The 22408-nt window shown below is 45.8% G+C and overlaps 1 protein-coding gene across 6 annotated transcripts in view; it reads left to right on the top strand.

Annotated features, from left to right (window-relative positions):
• The window catches only part of HLCS (holocarboxylase synthetase), a 213247-nt gene that overhangs the window by 46649 nt on the left and 144190 nt on the right, over positions 1 to 22408 (top strand). For all 6 annotated transcript variants that reach the window (XM_012104997.5, XM_042238351.2, XM_060396293.1 and 3 more), the window contains one exon: positions 5277 to 5459. In XM_012104997.5, coding sequence (XP_011960387.2) covers positions 5277 to 5459 — 183 coding nt within the window. The remainder of the gene's footprint in view (positions 1 to 5276; positions 5460 to 22408) is intronic.

The following is a 22408-nucleotide window of genomic DNA, read 5'->3' as shown; positions in this document are numbered from 1 at the left end:
AGCGGGAGAGGTCCCCCTGGAGAAGGAAATGGCAACCTATTTCAGGATTCTTGCTTGGGAAATCCCACGGACAGAGGCGGCTCGTGGGCTACAGTTTGTGGGGTTGCAAAGAATCGGACACGACTGAAGGGACTTAATACACACACACATACAAATACATAAGTAAAAAGAAAACAGAAACAGAGATAGAAGGAAAATGCTACTTCCCTTCCCATCCTTAGGGGGTGCCTTTGGCTCCAGAGCTGTCTTTTTTCCCCCATGTTCCCCTTTTAGCTTTTTGTTTGTTTAAGCAAACCGTAGGTAGCAGGATAGACTGCTTCAGAATTCTTGATCATTTACTATGGATCTTTTAATACCTTTGGACGGAAGTTTTTGTTAGAGTTTAGGTGAACTCTTATCCTTAAGGATTTGTGATCTAATGAGAAAACTAAGTAGATGTGGCTCTTTTGCCCAGCATGGTTCCGAGGATGAGTATAACAGATTTTAATCTGTTTTATTATACTGATCTTTTTTTGAGTTAGAGAATTGTTGCCTTCTGTTTTGGTGTGGCTTCTTTTCATTTCATACGCTGTGTCTCTCTCCAGCCCTCCTACAAATTAAGTCTCTTGGGTTTTCTGATCAAACGTTCTTCAAGGGGACAGATGCTTGTTTCTTTACTATTCTAAAGTTCATTCACTTGTTCTTAAGATAATACTTCTTGAATTGTATATAGATGTATATAATGAAGATTATAGATGCGTATAATGAAGAAATCTGACCATCAGGCCAGATAAGCATGTACAACCCAGGCTGATTTCATGTGGGCTGCAAATCCCATGAATTCGTTTTTGGAGGCCTAATAAATGCTCCTCTTTTTTTCTCTGCAAATATGGTAACTATAGTAACAGCGCATTCTCAGAAAATCCACTTAAAAACCTGACTTCCTAGAGCTGTATTTCAGCTTTGAGTAGTGAATTTTACCACCCCGGTGCCCAGACTTGTACTGGAAAATTGATTCGGCACTGTGGCGATCCGTTGCTCCGAGTTACATAGCAAATCTGCCTGCTACACCATTCAAACTGACCCCATCACTGTCATAAAATTTGATCCTGCATGCATTGCCCTAGGAAAAAAAGGCAATATGATGCAGCTTCAAAAATGAGATTCAGGGATTAGAATGTCATTTTTTATTTTAAATGACTTCCACTGTCTGTGTGCCAGAGTCACTGTTTTCTCCTCAGGCCTGTGCCACTACCATACCGCCGAGATCAACCAATAAATATGAGCACAGGCTGGTTAGTTTCCTCTTTCCCTGTTCAATTTCATAGTCTTCATCTTTGTAGTAAATGGAGCATTGATGTAACCCAGTAAGAGGAGGGCTTCAAGGGCAGACCACAGCTGCACAGTAGGTGGTGGTCTCACGGCCAGGGAACTAGTTAATGCCTTGGGCATTCATCGTCATACAGAAAAAGGAAATCTTGGTGTACCGCTCTACTGACCAGACATGCAGGAAAAATTTTAAGGCTGTGGATTAAGGCAGGCACTTGATTATCAAATGAACCAGGACGTTGGCATGAAGGTGTCCAAGTAGAGCTTGTGAAATGGATTTGAAGTATTCTGTGTCCTTACTGAGCTGAGCACACAGCAGAAGTGGTTGTACTTTCATAGCAGAGTTTCTCGACCATGGCATTGCTGACATTCTGGATGGGTTCCTTCTCTGTGGTGGGGTCGTTAGCAGCACCACCTCCTTGATGCTGGTGGCGCCCCCTCTCCATGTTTGTGACCTGGGACGTTGTTAATTTTGGCTCTTTGCTGTTGTTTAGTCGCTTAGTCGTGTCTGACTTTTTGCGACCCCATGGACTGCAGCACGCCAGGCTTCCCTGTCCTTTACTGTCTCTCAGAGTTTGCTCAAAGTCATGTCCATCGAGTTGATGATGCCATCCAACCATCCTATCCTCTGTTGTCCCCTTCTCCTCCCACCTTCAATCTTTCCCAGCATCAGGGTCTTTTCCAGTGAGTCAGCTCTTCACATCAGGTGGCCAAAGTGTTGGACCTTTGGCTTCAGCATCAGTCTCCTTCCAGTGAACATTCAGGGCTGATTTCTTTTAGGATGGACTGGTTGGATCTCCTTGCTGTCCAAGGGATTCTCAAGAGTCTTCTCCAACACCACAGTATGAAAGCATCAATTCTTTGGCGCTCAGCTTTCTTTATGGTTCAACTCTCACATCCATACATGACTATTGTAAAAACCATAGCTTTGACTAAAGCTTTGAGTCTGGTCTAAGCTGTGGTAACATCATTACAGCCAGAGGGTAAGACATTGGTCGCAAACCGCAGAGGACCATGAGGGTGAGTGTGGCTAGCATGCGCCCCGGTGGCCTTTTTACAGAGCGAGGTACAGAGGCAGACATGGCCTCTCTCCTCGTCTCCACCGTGTGTGTGTGTTAGTCGCTCAGTCGTGTCCGACTCTTTGCGACCCCATGGACTGCAGCCCTCCAGGCTCCTCTGTCCATGGGGATTCTCCAGGCAAGACTACTGGAGTGAACTCGCATTCCCTCCTTCAGGGGAATCTTCCTGACCCCAGGGATCAAACGCAGGTCTCCCACACTGTGGGCAGATTCTTTACCCTCTGAGCCACCAGGGGAGACCCGTCTCCATTGTAGAAACACCTCATCTTGAAACTGACACTAGCCCTCCACAAGCAATGTCCTTGCTTTCCTTCACCTCCTGGAATCCTGAGGCCTGCTCCTAGGGGGAGCTCTCCTCTTCCTTCTCCACATCTCCCACCTGTGACGTTGACTTCAGTAACAGCCCCCCAGAGTACTTGCTTAGTGCAGGGGGCACATGTACCATTAACACTCGCCCCCCCACCCTGGCCCCAGGTGAGGACAGAGCTGCTCATTTGATATCTGCCGCCTGCAAGAGGTAATCTCCGGACAGTCACACGGTCACCTGGATGAAACGTGACCCATCGCCTTGCTGACCGTCCGTCCTGGCACTGGCCTTGTCCCCTGGAGAGGAGAGGCACACCCTTGGGTAACAACATAGAGGACATGCAGTGGGATTCAGATACCTTAAAGGATGTCATCTTCTGCCTTCTCCCTCCTCCAGGATGGTTTAAGGCAGGGGTCCCCAGCCCCCAGGATCTAATGCCTGATGATCTGAGGTGAAGCTGACGGAATCAGAGTAGAATAGATGCAGTGTGCTTGAATCATCCCGGACCTGCCCTGCTTCCCCCACACCCCGTGGAAAAATTGTCTTCCATGAAGATGATCCCTGGTGCCAAACAAGGTTGGGGACCGCTGGTAGTGGGCACCAGGCCCAGTCTTGGGTGAAGCGGGCCGCCCTCAGCTGGCCCGATGGAATGTGGGAACTGGACAGTTCTGTGAGCCTTTTTAGATTGGCTTCAACTTTCCACAAGTGCAGTTTTTTTGGTCAGGGTATTGGGGCAGTATTTTTGTTCTGGTTAAGGCTTGAGTGGGGATTGAGAGATTTTAAGTTGCCTGAAGGCTGGCACTAAGCTTTTTATCATGTTCTTATAACATCAGGCTGGGAGTTCTGCTGGTAACAGAAACCCACAGTTGTTCCTGGCAAAAGCAAATGAAAATAACATGCTCAGGTTGCTCTTCTGGTACTCAATATTCTGGTGTCGTCGAGGCGCTAATGCTCAGTTAAACTCAGATTTCAAGAGAGTTAGACGTTCTAGTACATTCCTTCATATCAGGACACAGACCATTGATATGAAAGTTCTAGTTCAAGGGAGCCAGAAATTCCAGTATGTTCCTTCACACCAAGACACAGACTACTGATGGGTGGAACTCCTCTAATTTTCACTTTACAACAAAGCCTGAACTAAATACACACATGAAGCCCCAAGTCTTTGAGAGTCCCTTGGACTGCAAGGAGATCCAACCAGTCCATCCTAAAGGAGATCAACCCTGGGTGTTCATTGGAAGGACTGATGTTGAAGCTGAAACTCCAATACTTTGGCCACCTGATGTGAAGAGCTGATTCATTTGAAAAGACCCTGATGCTGGGAAAGACTGAGGGCAGGAAGAGAAGGAGATGATAGGGGATGAGATGGTTGGATGGCATCACTGAGTCAATGGACATGAGTTTGGGTAAACTCTGGGTGTTGGTGATGGACAGGGAGGCCCGGCGTGCTGTGGTTCATGGGGTCTCAAAGAGTCGGACACGACTGAGCGACTGAACTGAACTGAACACATACGTTCCCTCCCTCTTGAACCCCCATCTCACCTCCCACCCCATCACCAACACTGTTCAAGAGGTGAATTAGGCCACTTGCCATCCCTGGCGCTTAGGCGGCAGGACCAGTAGGTAGGACAGGAGCTTCAAGCGTGACTCCCTGTGCCCTGCTAAGTTCAGCAGCAGCTGTATTCGGGTTCTCAGCATATCCATTTTCCCAAATGCTCGGTCCTACAACCATGTTAAGTGACTTGTCCGAGGTCCTGTGACTGACTAGTGATAAAATTCGGGACCTGGAAAATTACTGTCCATGGTCATTTAGTGCAGATCTTTTTAGCCTTCACAGCCACAGTTTTTTTTCCCCATCAGTAAGAATTTATTAGGTTAAATATCTCTAAGGCAAAGTTTCATAGTGCTTTTAAAAAAATTTACTTATTTTTAACTGAAGGATAATTGCCTTACAGTATTGTGTTGGTTTCTGCCATATAGCAACATGAATCAGCCATGGGTGTACATATGTCCCCCCCCTTGAACCTCCCTACCTCTCTCACCCCATCCCACCCCTCTAGGTTGTCACTGAGCCCCAGTTTGGGCTCCCTGAGTTATTACAGCAAATTCCCACTGGCTCTGTATTTTACACATGGTGAGGTGAAGTGAAGTGGTAGTCGCACAGTCGTGTCCAACTCTTTGCGACCCCATGGACTGTAGCCTGCCAGGCTCCTCCGTCCACGGGATTTCCTAGGCAAGAATACTGGAGGGGGTTGCCATTTTCTTCTCCAGGGGATCTTCCCAACCCAGGGACTGAACCCGGGTCTTGCGCATCGCAGGCAGATTTGTCTCTATCTGAGCCGCCAGGGAAGGCAGATGGTGGTGTATATTTCTCCGTTTGTCCACAGCCGTGATTTTAATGGGCTCCCTTGAATCTTTTCACCACTTGTTGTTCTTTTCCAAATGCCCAGGTTCCAGGTTTATATAGTGTTGATAATGAGAAGAACGCATGTTCCAGTTTTTAGAAAAACTAGTAAAGATACTGCTTGCCCTTGTGTCCCTCAGCACCTCTGATTTATGACGTGGTGTCTTTTCCCTCTCAGGTGCACTTGGAACTACCTCCCAGCTCTCCAGCAGTGCAAACGCAAGAGGATTTTAACCTGCTCAAATCAAGCAACTTTAGAAGATATGAAGTCCTTACGGAGATCCTGACGACACTGGGCCTAAGCTGCGACAGAAAGCAAGCTCCTGCCTTAACGCCTCTTTACCTGCTGTCGGCCACGGAGGTGAGTGAGTGTGTGGTGGGGAGGGACCCCCTCAGATGCCCTTCTTCAGAATGGTGGCCCTTCCCCAGTTGTTGTGTGGCTGGGGGTTTCAATTTTGATTTCTTTTTAAAAATACTTATTCGTTTATTTTTGGCTTTGCTGGGTCTTGAGTTGCAGCAAGCAGGGGTTACTCTTCGGTTGCCCGTGTGGGCTTCTCATTGCGGGAGCTTCTCTTCTTGCAGCGCAAGGGCCTAGTAGTTGCCCCACAGCATGCGGGATCTTCCCAGACTAGGAATCAAACCCGTGTCCCCTGCACTGGCAGGCAGGTTCTTAGCTACCGGGCCATCAAGGACATCCTTGATTTCTGTTTTCATTTTCTGTTTCTCTTTTGACTTTGGGTTTGGAAATCACATTAAAATTGTCCAAGTATAACTGATTTGTTTTTGGTGTTTCTATAAAGAAGAGGGGGAACACTGGAGTTTAGAGGGTGTTAAGTCTCTTAAGTTATCGCCCTTTCCACTCCAGGGGGGAAAAGGTCACTGTTTTATGTGTCAGGAGTGTATTTGGAAAGCACAGTGTATTCAGTTGGGATTAAAAGCCTTTGTTTTCATTTCAGCCTTTCTCAGGGAATCTTTGGATGGGAAAACCACAACTTGTTTCTCTTGTGCTGATGTCTGCCATCTTGTGGCAAAGGGGGGTCTGGGTTTCAGTTTTTGTCTTTTAGTTTGGTCTAAAAGGAAAATGCCGTAGAGTTGGGAATGTATTCAGAATTTTCCTTGCCCTTTTGTCTTCGTTTGTGCCTGAGGTGGTTATCAGGTTGGGCTGGTTGCCAGGTTCTTCAGGTGTGTCTTTTCGATAATCTCTTGGCTTTGTGAAGCTGTTAATTTCTTATTACTTGCGACATATTATTTTGTGGGTCTGTCTCTTCCTCAGTAGGTAAACTTGTGAGTTTAGTGACATAACTGTGTAATTTCAGCAAATACCTGATAGTCTAGCTTAAACTTACCTGCTTTCCCTTGAAAAGAGCAAATTATATACCCTCTATACCAACATTTCTAAAGGAGGGAAAATTCTCTCAGTTTTCTCTTGGGTGTTTGTTTGTTTGTTTGTTGTCTTATTTAAGCCACAGGTACAGCCTGTGGGGTCTTAGTTCCATGACCAAGGATTTGAACCCAGGCCTTGGCAGTGGAAGCTCGGAGTCCTAACTGTTGGAAATTCCCTGAGGAATTCTGTTTGGGGTTGTCCTCTGTCCTTTGGCCAACTTACTCTTTGGCAGAGACTAGAGCTGTGAGTTTTCTGGGTGGGAATGCCACCTGGAGGAGACAGAAAATGTGACAGCGTTTAGGACTCAGATACCTTGTGGGATTATTTGAGGACTACATGAAATCATACCAGTGAAAGTTTTTTGTAAATTGTATTATTTAAACTTTAGCGCAATTATTATTGTTACTATTATGTTGTTATTGTTGTTGGGAGATTGAATGAGTTAAGAGTGTGTAATGTGCCTAGTAAGTTCCTGGTGCGTAGGATAAATGGACTAAGTGATGGTTTTAATAAAAAAATAAAACTATAGCAATGGATGATTCTTTTGTTAAATTTAAAACACATTCATTGCATTCTCTTACTTTTTTTTCTTCTATTTTTGGCTGTGCTGCACGGCATGGAGGATCTTAGTTCCCTGACCAAGGACCGAACCTGCACTTCCTTTAGTGGAAGTTGGGAGTCGTAACCACTGGATAGCCAGGGAATTCCACCCCCCCTAAAAAATTAAAACTGTATCAATGTTTTTTTTTTTTTTCTTCCACTTAAGAAACATTCATTGCATTTTCATTACACAGATTTTAGGCAGTCAGCCCTCTTCTTAATGGGAACTCTTGGGATTAATGTTAGGATTTTTGTTTGCACTTTCATCTTAGACCTCAAAGCTCCACATCATTTATCTCTGTTTTATGTGTTAACAGAAGGCAAAGCATCAGCTCCATCTTGTGACTTTAAGTGTCAAAATAAAGCCGGTCCTCTGAGGTTCAACTCTTACAGATACAACTATAGAAAGCTATGACAAACCTAGACAGTGTATTAAAAAGCAGAGACATCACTCTGCTGACAAAGGTCCATATAGTCAAAGCTATGGTTTTTCCAGTAGTCATCCAGTATGGATGTGAGAGTTGGACCATAAATAAGGCTGAGTATCAAAAAATTGATGCTTTTGAATTGTGGTGCTGGAGAAGACTCTTGAGAGTCCCTTGGACTGCAAGGAGATCAAACCAGTCAATCTGAAAGGAAATCAACCCTGGATATTCATTAGAAGGAATGATGCTGATGCTGAAGTTGAAGCTTCAATGCTTTGGTCACCTGATGTGAAGAGCCAGCTCATTGGAAAAGACCCTGATGCTGGGAAATATTGAGGGCAGGATGGAAAGGGGGCGACAGAGGATGAGATGGTTGGATGGCATAACTGATTCAACGGACATGAATTTGGGCAAACTCTGGGAGATTGTGAAGAACAGGGAAGCCTGGGGTGCTCCAGTCCAGGGGGTCGCAGTGAGTTGGCCATGACTGAGCTTGGAAGAAAAGTTATGACCAACCTAAATAGCATATTGAAAAGCAGAGACATTACTTTGCCAACAAAGGTCCGTCTAGTCAAGGCTATGGTTTTCCAGTAGTCATGTATGGATGTGAGAGTTGGACTGTGAAGAAAGCTGAGCGCTGAAGAAATGATGCTTTTTGAGAAGACTCTTGAGAGTCCCTTGGACTGCAAGGAGATCCAACCAGTCCATTCTAAAGGAGATCAGCCCTGGGATTTCTTTGGAAGGAATGATGCTAAAGCTGAAACTCTAGTACTTTGGCCACCTCACGCGAAGAGTTGACTCATTGGAAAAGACTTTGATGCTGGGAGGGATTGGGGGCCGGAGGAGAAGGGGACGACAGAGGATGAGATGGCTGGATGGCATCACTGACTTGATGAACGTGAATCTGAGTGAACTCCGGGAGTTGGTGATGGACAGGGAGGCCTGGCGTGCTGCGATTCATGAGGTTGCAAAGAGTCGGACACGACTGAGCGACTGAACTGAACTGAACTGAGTGACAGAACAGGAAAGCCCTCACTTTGGAGGGAAGGGGCAGAGCCTTGGGGTGAGGGTTTCTCATCCTCTGGAATGTGGCTGTCACCCTTCTAGATCTCTCCCTCTCCTTTGCTGAGCATGGAGGGCTGAGGCTGGACTCGTGAGGGGTGCCTGCCTGCTCCAAGGTCAGGGAGGGAGACAGACCCAGGCTGGCCCTGGCAGTGCCCTCTGACCTTTCCTGTGAGTTCTGACTGTGCCAGTCTTGGGACTTGAGTCTCTTGACTCTTGGACGTAGCAGTGGAAAGAGTCATCTGCTCTTGTCTTAATCCCCTCTGAGCCGAGGTTTGGAAGTCTAGCTTTTTCCGTGTCTTCTTTAGGATGGGCACAACCTTAGGTTTTGCATATTTGTCTGTGTATGAGCTGAAACTCCAATACTTTGGCCACCTGATGCGAAGAGCTGACTCATTTGAAAAGACCCTGATGCTGGGAGATTGAAGGCGGGAGGAGAAGGTACGGCAGAGGATGAGATGGTTGGATGGCATCACCAACTTGATGGACATGAGTCTGAGTAAACTCCAGGAGTTGGTGCTGGACAGGGAGGCCTGGCGTGCTGCAGTCCATGGAGTCACAGAGAGTCAGACACGACTGAGCAACTGAACTGAACTGAACTGTGTATATTACAATACACAGAAGATGCTTCGTATTTTTGTTCTCCTGGTTCTTTTAACTGCCTGGGGGTGGGAGTTCCATTTTCTCCTGTTGATTGCTAACCCCCACTGATGACAGGGAAGCCTTCCGTGTGGCAGTTCATGGGGTTCATAGAGAGTCGGACATGACTTAGCAGCTGAACAATAACAACAAGAACTCAACAAACCATGGGAATGCAAAGGTTGGACAATGTGAAAACAAATGTAAAAGTGAAAGTGTTAATTGCTCAGTTGTGTCCAACTCTTTGTGACCCCCATGGACTACTGTAGCCTGCCAGACTCTTCTGTCCACGAAATTGTCCAGACAGGAATACTGGAGTGGGTTGCCATTCCCTTTTCTACGGGATCTTCCTGACCCAGGGATCAAACCCGGGTCTCCTGTATTGCAGGCAGATTCTTTACCATCTGAGCCACCAGGGAAGCAGATATTTGATTTATATACACATACACAAACATTCTGCACGGACCCCATGCCGACCTTTACTATATATCTTTGGGAAAGAGTAGTTCTGAGAAATGTTCATTTCTCATTTTGAATCTTGCGCTTGGTCTGATGGTTCCTGGGTGTCTGTCCTGGGGACTGCTTTCCCCTCCTGCGTTCTTCTCTCTGGATTCTGCTTTCCTTTGGGAGTGCGAGGAACTGGGTACATGAGTGAGCACGTGACTGTCGTGTGACTCCTCATTTCTTCAGTTCAGTTCAGTTCAGTCACTCAGTCGTGTCCGACTCTTTGCGATCCCATGAATCGCAGCATGCCAGGCCTCCCTGTCCATCACCAACTCCCGGAGTTCACTCAGACTCACATCCATCGAGTCAGTGATGCCATCCAGCCATCTCATCCTCTGTCGTCCCCTTCTCCTCCTGCCTCCAATCCCTCCCAGCATCAGGGTCTTTTCCAATGAGTCAACTCTTCGCATGAGGTGGCCAAAGTACTAGAGTTTCAGCCTTAGCATCATTCTTTCCAAAGAACACCCAGGGCTGATCTCCTTTAGAATGGACTGTTGGATCTCCTTGCAGTCCAAGGGACTCTCAGGAGTATTCTCCAACACCACAGTTCAAAAGCATCAGTTCTTCGGCGCTCAGCTTTCTTCACAGTCCAACTCTCACATCCACACATGACCACTGGAAAAACCATAGCCTTGATTAGACGGACCTTTGTTGGCAAAGTAATGCCTCTGCTTTTGAATATGCTATCTAGGTTGGTCATAACTTTCCTTCCAAGGAGTAAGCGTCTTTTTTAATTTCATGGCTGCAGTCACCATCTGCAATGATTTTGGAGCCCCCCAAAAATAAAGTCTGGCACTGTTCCCACTGTTTCCCCATCTATTTCGCATGAAGTGATGGGACCCGATGCCATGATCTTCGTTTTCTGAATGTTGAGCTTTAAGCCAACTTTTTCACTCTCCTCTTTCACTTTCATCAAGAGGCTGTTTGGTTCCTCTTCACTTTCTGCCATAAAGGTGGTATCATCTGCATATCTGAGGTTATTGATATTTCTCCCGGAAATCTTGATTCCAGCTTGTGCTTCTTCGAGCCCAGCGTTTCTCATGATGTACTCTGCATAGAAGTTAAATAAGCAGGGTGACAATACTCAGCCTTGATGTACTCCCTTTCCTATTTGGAACCAGTCTGTTGTTCCATGTTCAGTTCTAACTGTTGCTTCCTGACCTGCATATAGGTTTCTCAAGAGGCAGGTCAGGTGGTCTGTATTCCCATCTCTTTCAGAATTTTCCTCATTGCTTAGTGGTCATTAATTTCTCTTAGAAGACCTTGAGTCAGCTGTAGAAGGAAACGCAGGAATTCAGGGTTTTAGCGTATGTTTTCCTGCAATAGAAGTTCTCCGAAGGATTATTGTGCCAATGAAGGTGAAGGTGGCTGTGATGGTCCTTCTGGGCGAGTCCCCCGGCTCCTCTTCTGATGCTGAACTGGAGACATCTTGGAGCACCTCGGTCATTGTGCTAGTGCTTCGTGGTAAAGATACGGATGACAGACTGGGAACAGAATCGGACTGTACTCTCTATTTGGTTTTCCTTCTTAATAGATCTCATTGCTCGGCATGGAAATAAGTTACAAGGGGAGGATCCTGGTATCCATCATCTGTTACACATGACTCATCCTTAGGTTTCTCACCTGCCTTTGGGATTAGATGCCGGAAGACCCTATTTCCCTCTTCCTGTAAAATACTCTGTGCTGTTGGCAATCTGAGATCTCTGACCACACGGTGTCGCTGCTGAGCCAGGCTTCCTGGTGAGCAGGCCGAGATTTGATCCCCCCTGCTTGCGCGCGCGCTCTCTCTCTCTCTCTCTCTCTCTCTCTCTCTCTCTCTCCATCAGTTTTGCAGAGTGTAATTTAGTCGTTTCGGTGGCACTTTTCTTTTGGGCCCATAGAAATTATTTCAGAGTCACAGTTAATAATATTCACCTTTCACTGAACATTTACTGTGTACTAGGTGGGACCGTAGGATGGCCTATGAAAGAACAAAATAAACACACTGGCTATCTAAATAGTTTTACTGCATACCAGCTGTGTTTATACAGTTTGGTGCCTGGACACTCACTCTTTGTAGCAAATAGCACAGAAGATTTATGAGGTACCTATGTGTTTCCATATTGCACTGATATAAATGGAAAAAAATAACACATGATCCAAGTAGGAAAAAACACTCACCCAAGGTACAGCCGACCCTTGGCATTTGCTGGAAGTGTGTTTCTGAGACCTTCGTTGACACCCAGACACCATAGTAGCATGTGATTTCCGCTATAAAATCTGGTCACGTATGACTTCATGGGTGTCACCATGCATGACACCACGCAGAGGAGAGGCACCGCAGAGGTGCAGACTCTGGGTGGCCCAGCTGAACTTGTCTGCCCGAGGTCTTCCCATTTAAGCAGATTCACTGGGGGCAGGACTGAAATTCAGTTCTCTGCAGAATTATGATGTGACATCTTGTATGAACACCTGTATACCACATGCATATGTCCACAGGAAAAAAAAGACGGGAAGGAATATATATAGGGGGTATATTTCTGGGATTGGGACTTAATGGTGATTTTATTAAATGTTAAAAAAAATCTTTTTATTTTCCACATTCTGTTCAGTTCAGTCGCTCAGACATGTCCGACTCTTTGCGACCCCATGGACTATAGAATGCCAGGCCTCCCTGTCCATCACCAACCCCCAGGGTTTACCCAAACTCGTGTCCATTGAGTCGGTGATGCCATCCAACCATCTCATCCTCTGTTGTCCCCTTCTCCTCCTGCCTTCAATCTTTCCCAGCATCAGCGTCTTTTCAAATGAGTCAGATGTTTGCATGAGGTAGCCAAATTATTGGTGTTTCAGCTTCAACATCAGTCCTTCCAGTGAACACTCAGGACTGATCTCCTTTAGGATGGATTGGTTGGATCTCCTTGCAGTCCAAGGGACTCTCAAGAGTCTTCTCCAACACCACAGTTCAAAAGCATCAATTCTTCGGCATTCAGCTTTCTTTATAGTCCAACTCTCACATCCATACATGACCACTGGGAAAACCGTAGCCTGGACGAGACAAACCTTTGTTGGCAAAGTAATATCTCTGCTTTTTAATATAATAAGATGTCTAGGTTGGTCATAACTTTCCTTCCAAGGAGCAAATGTCTTTTAATTTCATAGCTACAGTCACCATCTGCAGTGATTTTGGAGCCCCCAAAATAAAATCTGACACTGTTTCCACTCTTCCCCAGCTGTTTGCCATGAAGTGATGGGACTGGCTGCCATGATCTTAGTTTTCTGAATGTTGAGCTTTAAGCCAACTTTTTCACTCTCCTCTTTCACTTTCATCAAGAGGCTGTTTAGTTCTTCACTTTCTGTCATAAGGATGGTGTCATCTGCATATCTGAGGTTATTGATATTTCTCCTGGCAATCTTGATTCCAGCTTGTGCTTCTTCCAGCCCAGTGTTTCTTATGATGTACTCTGCATAGAAGTTAAATAAGCAGGGTGACAATATACAGCCTTGACGTATTCCTTTCCCTGTTTGGAACCAGTCTGTTGTTTCATGTCCAGTTCTAACTGTTGCTTCCTGACTTGCATACAGTTTTCTCAAGAGGCAGGTCAGGTCATCTGGGATTATATTACAGACATGTATTATTTTTATAATGAGCAAAACCAGTTATTAAAGGTTTAAGAAAACCAAATCACTGTATGTCATTGGACTTTGAAGGCATCCCATAAGAGGTCAAAACTTGAATGTTAAAAGGCAAGGACTCGGGGCTTTCCTGGTGGTTCAGTGGTAAAGAATCAGCCTGCCAATGCAGGAGACTCGGTTCGGTCCCTGATCCAGGAAGATCCCACATGCTGCAGAGCAACTGAGCCCAGGCCCCACAGCTATGGAACCTGTGGTCTGGAGCCCAGGAGCCACAAGTCCGGAGCCCACGGGCCACACCTGCTGAAGTCTGAGCTCTCTGCTCCACCACAAGAGGAGGCGCCACAATAAGAAGCCCTAGCAGCACAAGTAGAGAGTGGCGCGCCTGACCGTCACAGCTCGAGAGAAGCCTCCACAGCGACAAAGATGCAGCACAGACAGAATTAAATAAAATGTAATTATTAAAAGTGCTGTTACAATATCATTAATCAGTTCAGTTCAGCTCAGTTGCTCAGTCGTGTCTGACTCTCTGTGACCCCATGGACTGCAGCACGCCAGGCCTCCCTGTCCATCACCAACTCCTGGAGTTCATGCAAACTCACGTCCATCAAGTCGTTGATGCCATCCAGTCATCTCATCCTCTGTCGTCCCCTTCTCCTCCCGCCTTCAATTTTCCCCAGCAGTAATGACTAATATTTTTAATAAGAAAGGGCGAGTACTCTTGTGTAGGAGTTGATCATTTGTTTGATATTTGACACTCACGTTAGTTATTCTGAAAGGATCTGACTTTGTTAATAAATGCCACTACTCTGGCTGCTGACTGTTGGTTTAACTTTAAGCCCCCAGCTCAGCACGTGTGCGTCTCTGGGCCTCAGCGGTCCTCTCGCTCAATGACTGGAAGATGCTCCTGGTGGTTGTTCCTCATTCTGACGCCGCCCCCCAACCCTGCCTGGACGTAGCAGTTTCTTGACTGTCTTGAACCATTAAAGGAGACCACATGTGTGCGGATATCTATGTAGTGAATGCTTGCGAACAGATCACTTCCTCTCCGGAATTATGGCTACAGCCCAAGGGTCAAGCACCACTGGGGCTACCCAGGGTCCGAGGCCACCATAGCCTCCCACCACTGGTGGTGACCAGGAGTTAGCCAGGATACACCTTTCCTGCATGGGGTCTGGGGGAGGGGGGCACTAGTGCGTTTGTGAGCAATGCAGACTTTACAGAAAAGCCACAGTGCTTTCCCTGGCAGGACCTAAAGTCCGGTTGGTCCAGAAGTTCACCCTCTTGTTTCCATTTCTCTGGGCTCTGCTGCTGTTTTCAATCTCTGCCAAGGAAACAGCAGAAAGAAGGCATACTCCCCGACTGTGTGCCGTGGAGTCACGGGGGTTAGTGTCGAGAGGGGCAGCTGTTTGAGTTGGACAGGATGGGACAGAACCACCCCCTGCCTGCCATGCCCCCCACTGCCTCCCTGGAGCAATTGAGTCTTGGGACTGTGCACCGCTCTCCGCAGAGGGCAGGAGCCTGGGAGAACCTGACCTGCTCTCTCATCCTGGGACATCGCTGCTTGGGGCTGGGGAGTGTGGGGTTCTTTCTGAGACAAGCTGGGGTTACTTCTGGGCCTTCCTCACGGCTCAGAGCTAGTGTTGTGATGGCACCCGAGCGTGGGGAGCAGGCTGGGCCTCGGCAGGAATCCTGCCAGAGGGTGTGGGGCTCCTTCTCCTCGGGGGCTCAAGATGTAACCATAACCAGAAGTGACAACTGGGTTTCTTATTAAAGAAACCGGGCAAAAACATCACTGTGATGTCGGTGTGTGCAGCTTCAGTGGTGTGGAGTTGTAGGGAGGATCATGTGTGCTTAAAAACTAGTGTAACATTCCATTTTGATTTTAACCCTAGATTATTTGTGGTTGACACATTTCCCTGTTCTCCCTCACCAAAAACAGGGATTTTTTTTAAAATTAATTTTTTATTTTGACTGTGATGGGTCTTCCTTGTAGCACTAGGGCATCTCTTTAAATGCAGAGATCAGGCTTAGTTGCCCACCCCCTCCCCAGCCCCCGCATGTGGGATTTTAGTTCCCTGACCAGGGTTCGAACCCACATCCCCTGCATTGGAAGGCAGATTCTCAACCACTGGACCACCAGGGAAGTCCCAGATATTGTTGATAAAGATAGTGTCAATACTTGTGAAATGTGGCAAAAAGCTGTATTGCCCTTCTACCTGGGGCATTCCGTTTTCGACGCTGGGTGCTTTATGAAGAAACCTGGACTAAGTCAGGTCACGTGGTGTTACCCCCCTCCTCTCGCAGACCGCTTCATTCAGCAAACACCCGAGCGCTTCCGAGTCCTTGCTCTGCAAGTTTCTGAACAACAGGAAGATGGTTTCTCATCTGGCTTGCGTGCTTTGTAGTTAACCACAGGGCTTTCCAGGTGTCCGGATCTCATCGGAGTCTCACGTGGCCCTGCCAGTGGGGGTAGGGCAGGGAGGGGTTCTTGCCCCTCTGAGGAGCAAACTGGCTTGTGGAGCAGTGAAGGGTCTTGTAGTTTTTTTGAGTTAATGAGAATTCTCCAATTAACAGAAAAAGGAAAACAACTTTGGTTTTAGCGTAGTTGTTTGTCACGGAATCTTCCCTCCCTGCACCTTTAATCCTAGTTCTGAATCAAATGTACACACAGGAGAGGGGAACGTCTAGTGCTCCTCTATAATACAGCTTAAAAAATAATCTTGAGAGGTCCACATTCGAGAGGAGCTCGGGATTCCAGGTGCGCCCTGAATAGCTTTTGACATGTGGTTGACGCGGTGTTGCAGCGGCTGTTTTACAATATGGCAACAGCCAAAGAGCAGCTGGCAGATTAAAGCCAACCTTTAAAAGCTTTTATAGCTGGGGAGGTTTTTAAGGGTCTTTCATAGACCCCTTTCTCTTCTTTCTTTCTTCCTTTGCCCTTCACCTCCAACTGGAAAAATTTTTTTGTTAGTTTTAACCGACTTCCTGTTATCAAACATAATACCTACGGCAAAGGCGACATGACGAGTCTGACATCGAAATGCAAAAGGAATAATACGTGGATGTTTTCCTGAGCTGCCTTCGTTTTTTTTGGCGGTGGGGAGAGGCTTTTCAGCTACTTGATGTGCTGTAGTTTTACTTGAATCTTGTGTCCACAAGCCAGTTTCCAAGTGACTCCGGGGCGAATTCTTCTGCTCACAGTCAAGACAGAGACTTGATAACATGCTGGGGGAAATGCAGATGGGCCCAGTGTGGTTGCTCTCCACTTTGAGCTGGTGTGGTCCCCGCGTTTGCTCTGTGGTGTGGCTCTGGCTGCCTTACTGGGGGGGCAAGGGTGGCAGGTTGGGGGGGCACCTTCTCCACAGTGTCCTAGCGGGGACGGGACCCTATTGAGAGAGGGAGAGAGAGGGGGTGGTTTTATTTCCTCAAGACTATTTATATCCAGCGCTCGTGCAGTCGGGCAGATTTGTGGATGGGAAACAGGCTCTCGTGGAAGAAAAAGTCCTCCTGGACCAAATGCTTTCTGCCTTCTGCAGCAGCTCCCTAATAGCTGCCATGTGTGAGCGGGTATGGGGGACGGCCTTCCCCTCCTGGGGAAGTCGATTGAAGCTGTCTCTCGGAAGGCTTGCAACGTTCTGCAAAGAACAGATTTCTGTCTCCTGAGTCTGGAAAAATAACGTCCCAGGGCATGAGTACTATCTCCCACACGGCTCCCGGGTTGGGGGGCGGGGCGGGGCACGATCAAAGGGCCCCCCTGGTGGTCAGATGGGGGTCTGGAGGCCAGGACTGAGGTAGGCACCGTGGTCGCAGCAGCGCCGTCGGAGCCTGGCTCTCCCAGCTGCTGAAGCTGCCAGGCGGTGCAGGAATGCAGGACTCGGGGGCCCGAATCCCGGTTTTGATGAATGTTCTAGTTCAGTTTTCCGGGATGTGAATTATGGCTGGGGAATGGCATTTTGTTTTCCATTCACGCTGATAATCTGGGAATGTTGCTTGGAGGATTGTGCCTTCTGGAGAATATGTTTCTAAGTGTTTCCGAAGTTTCAAGGCCGCCAGGCGGTTTGTGGACCCGGATGGCCCGTTGGAGCCTCTGTTTCCACTTTGTTCACGGGAAGGGCTGTGATAGCCCGTGTTCTGGGTGATGGTGTTCCCGGGGCGCGTCTCAGCGGGGGAGGCTGGGTCAGTCCTGGGTGCCTTTTCTTGGGCTTCTTCATCAAAGCCAGCCAGGTTGGCAACAGGAAAGTTTGGCCAAGGGTCAGTCTGTCTGTCCATCAGTCTCTTTCTCTTGGAGATGAGAAGAGAATGCCGTTCTCTTTCTTGATGGCGTTCCCGTCTCTGCCCCTCAGTGGTTGCCTATGAGTAAAATGCGTCTTGTCCAGGCACCATACAGCCTTCCGGGTCCTGTATGTTCCTCAGACGTTCGGTTCTGCGTGGTCTCTTTGCTTGCTTTGTGAGTATATTTGTTTCTTAAAATGTTTTCAGGCTTTGTTTGGATAATGATATATTTAATGATATAAGCAATGGGAGAAATACCAGTGTGTAGATTATAATTTTGTTCTTAATTGTTGGAGATACTATCCCTTATAGAGAATTCTAGGGAACAGACCCCTCACACATGGCCGCTATGAACTTGGTTTTAAATGGCAGTAATTCTGAGCCTTTATACTACTTGTTTTACTTGATGTTTTTTAGGGGCATTTGAGCCTTTCAGTTTTAGTGTATGAATTGCTTTCACTAAAACTTTAAAAGAAAATGCTGCTGAATTAGGATCTTCCTTGGTGGAGAGGTCTTTTTTCCCACATATTCCTGAGGATGAGTGAAGACTTAGGTTATAATACATAACATTTATGCTATGTTTATAATGCTGCTAAAAATGAGATGGGCTTTCCCACTGATACATGAAGCTTCACAACATTATTTTGGGCTGTCTTCTCTGTGTGTGTGTTGAAGTATGGAGAGAGAGGGGTGATTGGCAAAGAGAAGGACTGCGTTAGTCAGCTCCTGCACCTCTAAGATAAGTTCCCCAATAAGATCTCTTTCAAAGTGAAATGCCACCATCACCAGGATTGCCCAGTATGAAACTGGCAACACCTCGCTGGGCCATTAGTCAGTATCACTAACCACGAGTCTTTTCTGAACCCTGAACTGTAAAAGCTGTTCGTTTAAACCGACTTGGCTTCCAGTAGCAAAACAAAAGTTTAAAAAATTAAAAATGAAATTTCTTTTAAGAATACTTGTAAAGGTTTGCTTTTCTTTGCTGTAGGAAAGTATTTGACAAATTGTTTTCTTGTCTGAGGAAAAATGAATCCCACATATAGCAGTTATTAGGGAGTAACTGAGTGATGGCCCCAGTCATCCCCCTTCCTGTTGTTAATCTCAGTAAATAAGGAAATACATCTTTTAAAAGAAAACATCAAATTGTGGTTTCATAAATTTAAAAATGATCGTTCATTTTTTCTGTGGGTGGGGGAGTGGGGAACGTCCAGGCTCTCTCTGCCTAGGATGGCCTAGATTATTACTCTAGATTTTGGGCTTCCATAGGCAACTTGAAATACGTGAGTTTTTCTGTGACTTTTCAGCCCATAAAATGCTGTAAAGGTCAAAGTTCTGTACTTTTGAAGATTCTCCTCTCTGCATGGAATTAGTTTTGTGTCTCAAGATTGGCCTAGTGAGTTTGTCACAGAAGATGGATTTTTTTTTTTTTTAGATGACTTTTAAAAAGACTCTGACTCCTTATTGCCAAACCCTCTCTCTGCTATCTGGGGAGGGTAGATGAAATGACTTTTCACATCCTTTCCAGGGCTCTATAGTATTTATGCTGGGCCCAGCAAAGCAACTGGATGAGAAAAATTAAGAAAAAAATTTTTTTAACTTTTAAAACAGTTCCTTTGAAAGCTTTCTTTGGTAAGAATTTGTGATTATTCACAAAGTTTGTTTAAAAAAAAGAATTTGTGATTATTACCATTTCATCTTTATACTGGAGCAGTTTGAAGTCATTGATGGATACTTTTCAGTTACTTTAAGCATAATGAAAGCGTATTTTGCTTTCTGCTTTATTTCCTCTCAGGCTCTTTCTCTAATTACTTTTCCTGTTAGTTTAAGAATTAACAGTGCAGTATATACGAGCCTCAGGTTTACAAACAAGTTGTGTTTTCAAAGTCTGTGTGCCAAACTGCCTGTTTTCAAACAAACGTGGCCCCTGTCATTTCTGTCGGTTGGGTTTTCTCCCAGTTCCTATTTGTCCTCCTAGTCCGTGGCACAGGTAAACCATGGATGCCGTCCTGTGGTATTGTTTCTGTCAGATTCCGGCAGTGGGGATGTACTCAATGTCTCGTTCTACTTCTCCGCTGTTTGACTCAGAATTTAACAGCTTTGTATCAGATACTGCTTGAAAACAGCCATGTTGGACACTTAATAATACTGTGGTGTATATATATCCTTTTTTGTTGCTGTTCAGTTGCTCAGTCCTTTCCTACTCTTTGAGACCCCATGGACTGCAGCACGCCAAGCTTCCCTGTCCTTCACCATCTTCACCATATATGTCCTTCTCTATACATATCCTTATGGTGAATTAATGAATTTGCACTGGTAGGTTAAGACTTCTATTTAAGAAAACATTTTTCCTTTTGTAATGACTGTTGAACCGTGCACACAAGTAAAATAAACATTTCATAGAAAATTTCAAATATACAAAAGTAAACAAAATAATGTAATGATGCCCGTAAGTATTCAGCACTCTGTTTCACAGTTTTCCATTCTGGCCAATCTCATTTTATCCTACCCACTCCTCCTCCTGTATGTGTAGTTTTGACCCCGATCCCTGAGCAGATCTCTCATCTGTAAATATTTAGTGTGTATCTTTAAAAGATAAGAACTCTGTTTAAAAATATAAGCAGTGGAATTTCACTCACACCTAAAATAATAAATTCCTTCACATAATTTCTTATACCAGTCAGTAATCCAATTACTAAATAGGCTTTTTAAAAGATGGGTTATATTATCTATGTGTTGTGTTTAAGCTGGAGAAGGCAATGGCAACCCACTCCAGTACTCTTGTCTGGAAAATCCCATGGACGGAGGAGTCTGGTAGGCTGCAGTCCATGGGATCGTTAAGGGTCAGACACAACTGAGTGACTTCACTTTCACTTTTCACTTTCATGCATTGGAGAAGGAAATGGCAACCCACTCCAGCGTTCTTGCCTGGAGAATCCCAGGGATGGGGGAGCCTGGTGGGCTGCCGTCTATGGGGTCGCACAGAGTCAGACACGACTGAAGTGACTTAGCAGCAGCAGCATTGTGTTTAAGCATGTTGGTCCTTTCATAAAACAAATGCAAGATGGAAACAACTAGATACAAGCTATTATAACTTTTTTTGGGAAGTCATCTGTAAAATTGATTTCTGTATGTTTTAAGTGCCATATTTGAGCTCCTGTTCTGAAGATAGCAAGTAACCATTTGTAATATCATGCAGAACAGCCCTGCACATTGAGATACGTGAGTGCCATCCTTTCAGAACTAAACATGAGTTTCTTGCTTCCTCTTTTCTGCGAAGTCCTGGGTTTCCTTTAGCACGGACACTATTGATTTTTGCTTGTATGCTTTCGGTTCGGGTTGATGTTTAGCCTTTGACCCAGCCACTTTCTTACAATAAACAGTTTGTTGATGAGAGCAGCTGCCCAGCAGATTGTTTCCAGATTGTTCTCTCATGGCTGAGGATGCAGTGTGTGCACCTTACGAAGAAGTCGGCTTGAAGCTTGTGGCTTCTACTTCCTACGGCTGTCTGCCTTTGAAGCCAACTGTCAGCCTCTGAACATTTTTCTGTTTATATCCAGTGACAGGGTGTGAGTCTGTGGCACTGGAGATCAGACTTCACTTATTACTACCTTGATTATTATTCCCTGAATGAATGATAGCAGCATCTTCTAGAAATTTCTGCCATATGACTGATTCCCGATAGACAGTACAGTAGGAATTCATTGGCATGTGTGGAAATTAAGAGCACTGGGTGTAGGGAAGAGTCCCACTGTGTAGGGAAGTAGACAGGGCATGTTTTATTCTGTGTAGGAGTCCATGCGCCTTGGATATTTAAAGGTTTTCTACATAATTAAGGAATGAGGTAACTTTCAAACCAAGTATTATCTGCTTCATGTTATCTTGCCCTTTAAAAATAAATGTTCATATTCATCTTATTTTCAAAGGACAATATTCCTTTTTTCGTTGTTGTTGTTAATGCAAGTGACAGGTACCCTAGTGATGTGGATGCGTTTGTGTGACTCAAAGGCACACCTTAGTTTGGATTTTTGCTGCTTCCCTAATCACTGCCCAGCTGTCACCTAGAATGGCCCGTCTGCTTGTAGCAACCTTCATTAAGGCAAGGTCAGAACTTTCGGCATTGGAGCCAATACTTTTTACTAAACTGGCCACCAGGGGCTGCTGTCAGAATGGTGCGGCTGAGCTCACCTCCCTAGAGGCAAGTTTACTTTTTTCTACAACCAGTAAATTTTGCTAAGCTACCAATCCTGGTTTCAAAACTCAGGTCTCACTACACAGCCTCCAGTCACCAAGCAATGCTTACGGCTGTATCCCTTCCAGCCAGCTATTACGTAGAACCTGGACCCAATTCAAGACCTAAGATTAAGACTTGTGTGTTTTTCATTCGGTGCCAATAAGCTGTTATTAATACACTGATTCCACGTATACTGAAAGGCTTCATGAAATGCACTGGGGTTTGTGCTCAGGAAAGAACGTCCTTCGCTTGGACTGCTCAAGCTCCAGGCCTCTGGAGGCACAGCCTGTGACAGTCAAAATCGGGTGTTTCAGGGAGGTGTTCTTGCCTGAAGTGACCTTAGCAAACTAGCCCTCGTGCAGACTTCGTGAAGGGTTGTGCTGATCCAACTAAGATGCGGGTGCTAGAAGGTATTCTTGATGGTTGGTTGTTTTTTTTCTCTTTTTAAACAAAGGCTGCCTCTTTGATGATTCCAAGATTAACAGCAGAACAAAAATATCCAGTGAATGTTGGAACTGGCCGAGGTCTTAGAGAGCTTTTGGAGCAAATCCCTTTGTTTCTCCTCAACTTTTTGTTTA

This window comes from Ovis aries, chromosome 1 (assembly GCF_016772045.2).
Source record: "Ovis aries strain OAR_USU_Benz2616 breed Rambouillet chromosome 1, ARS-UI_Ramb_v3.0, whole genome shotgun sequence".
NCBI lineage: Eukaryota > Metazoa > Chordata > Mammalia > Artiodactyla > Bovidae > Ovis > Ovis aries.
Note: the sequence above shows the minus strand (reverse complement) of the source record. Positions and strands in the feature narration are given on the sequence as shown.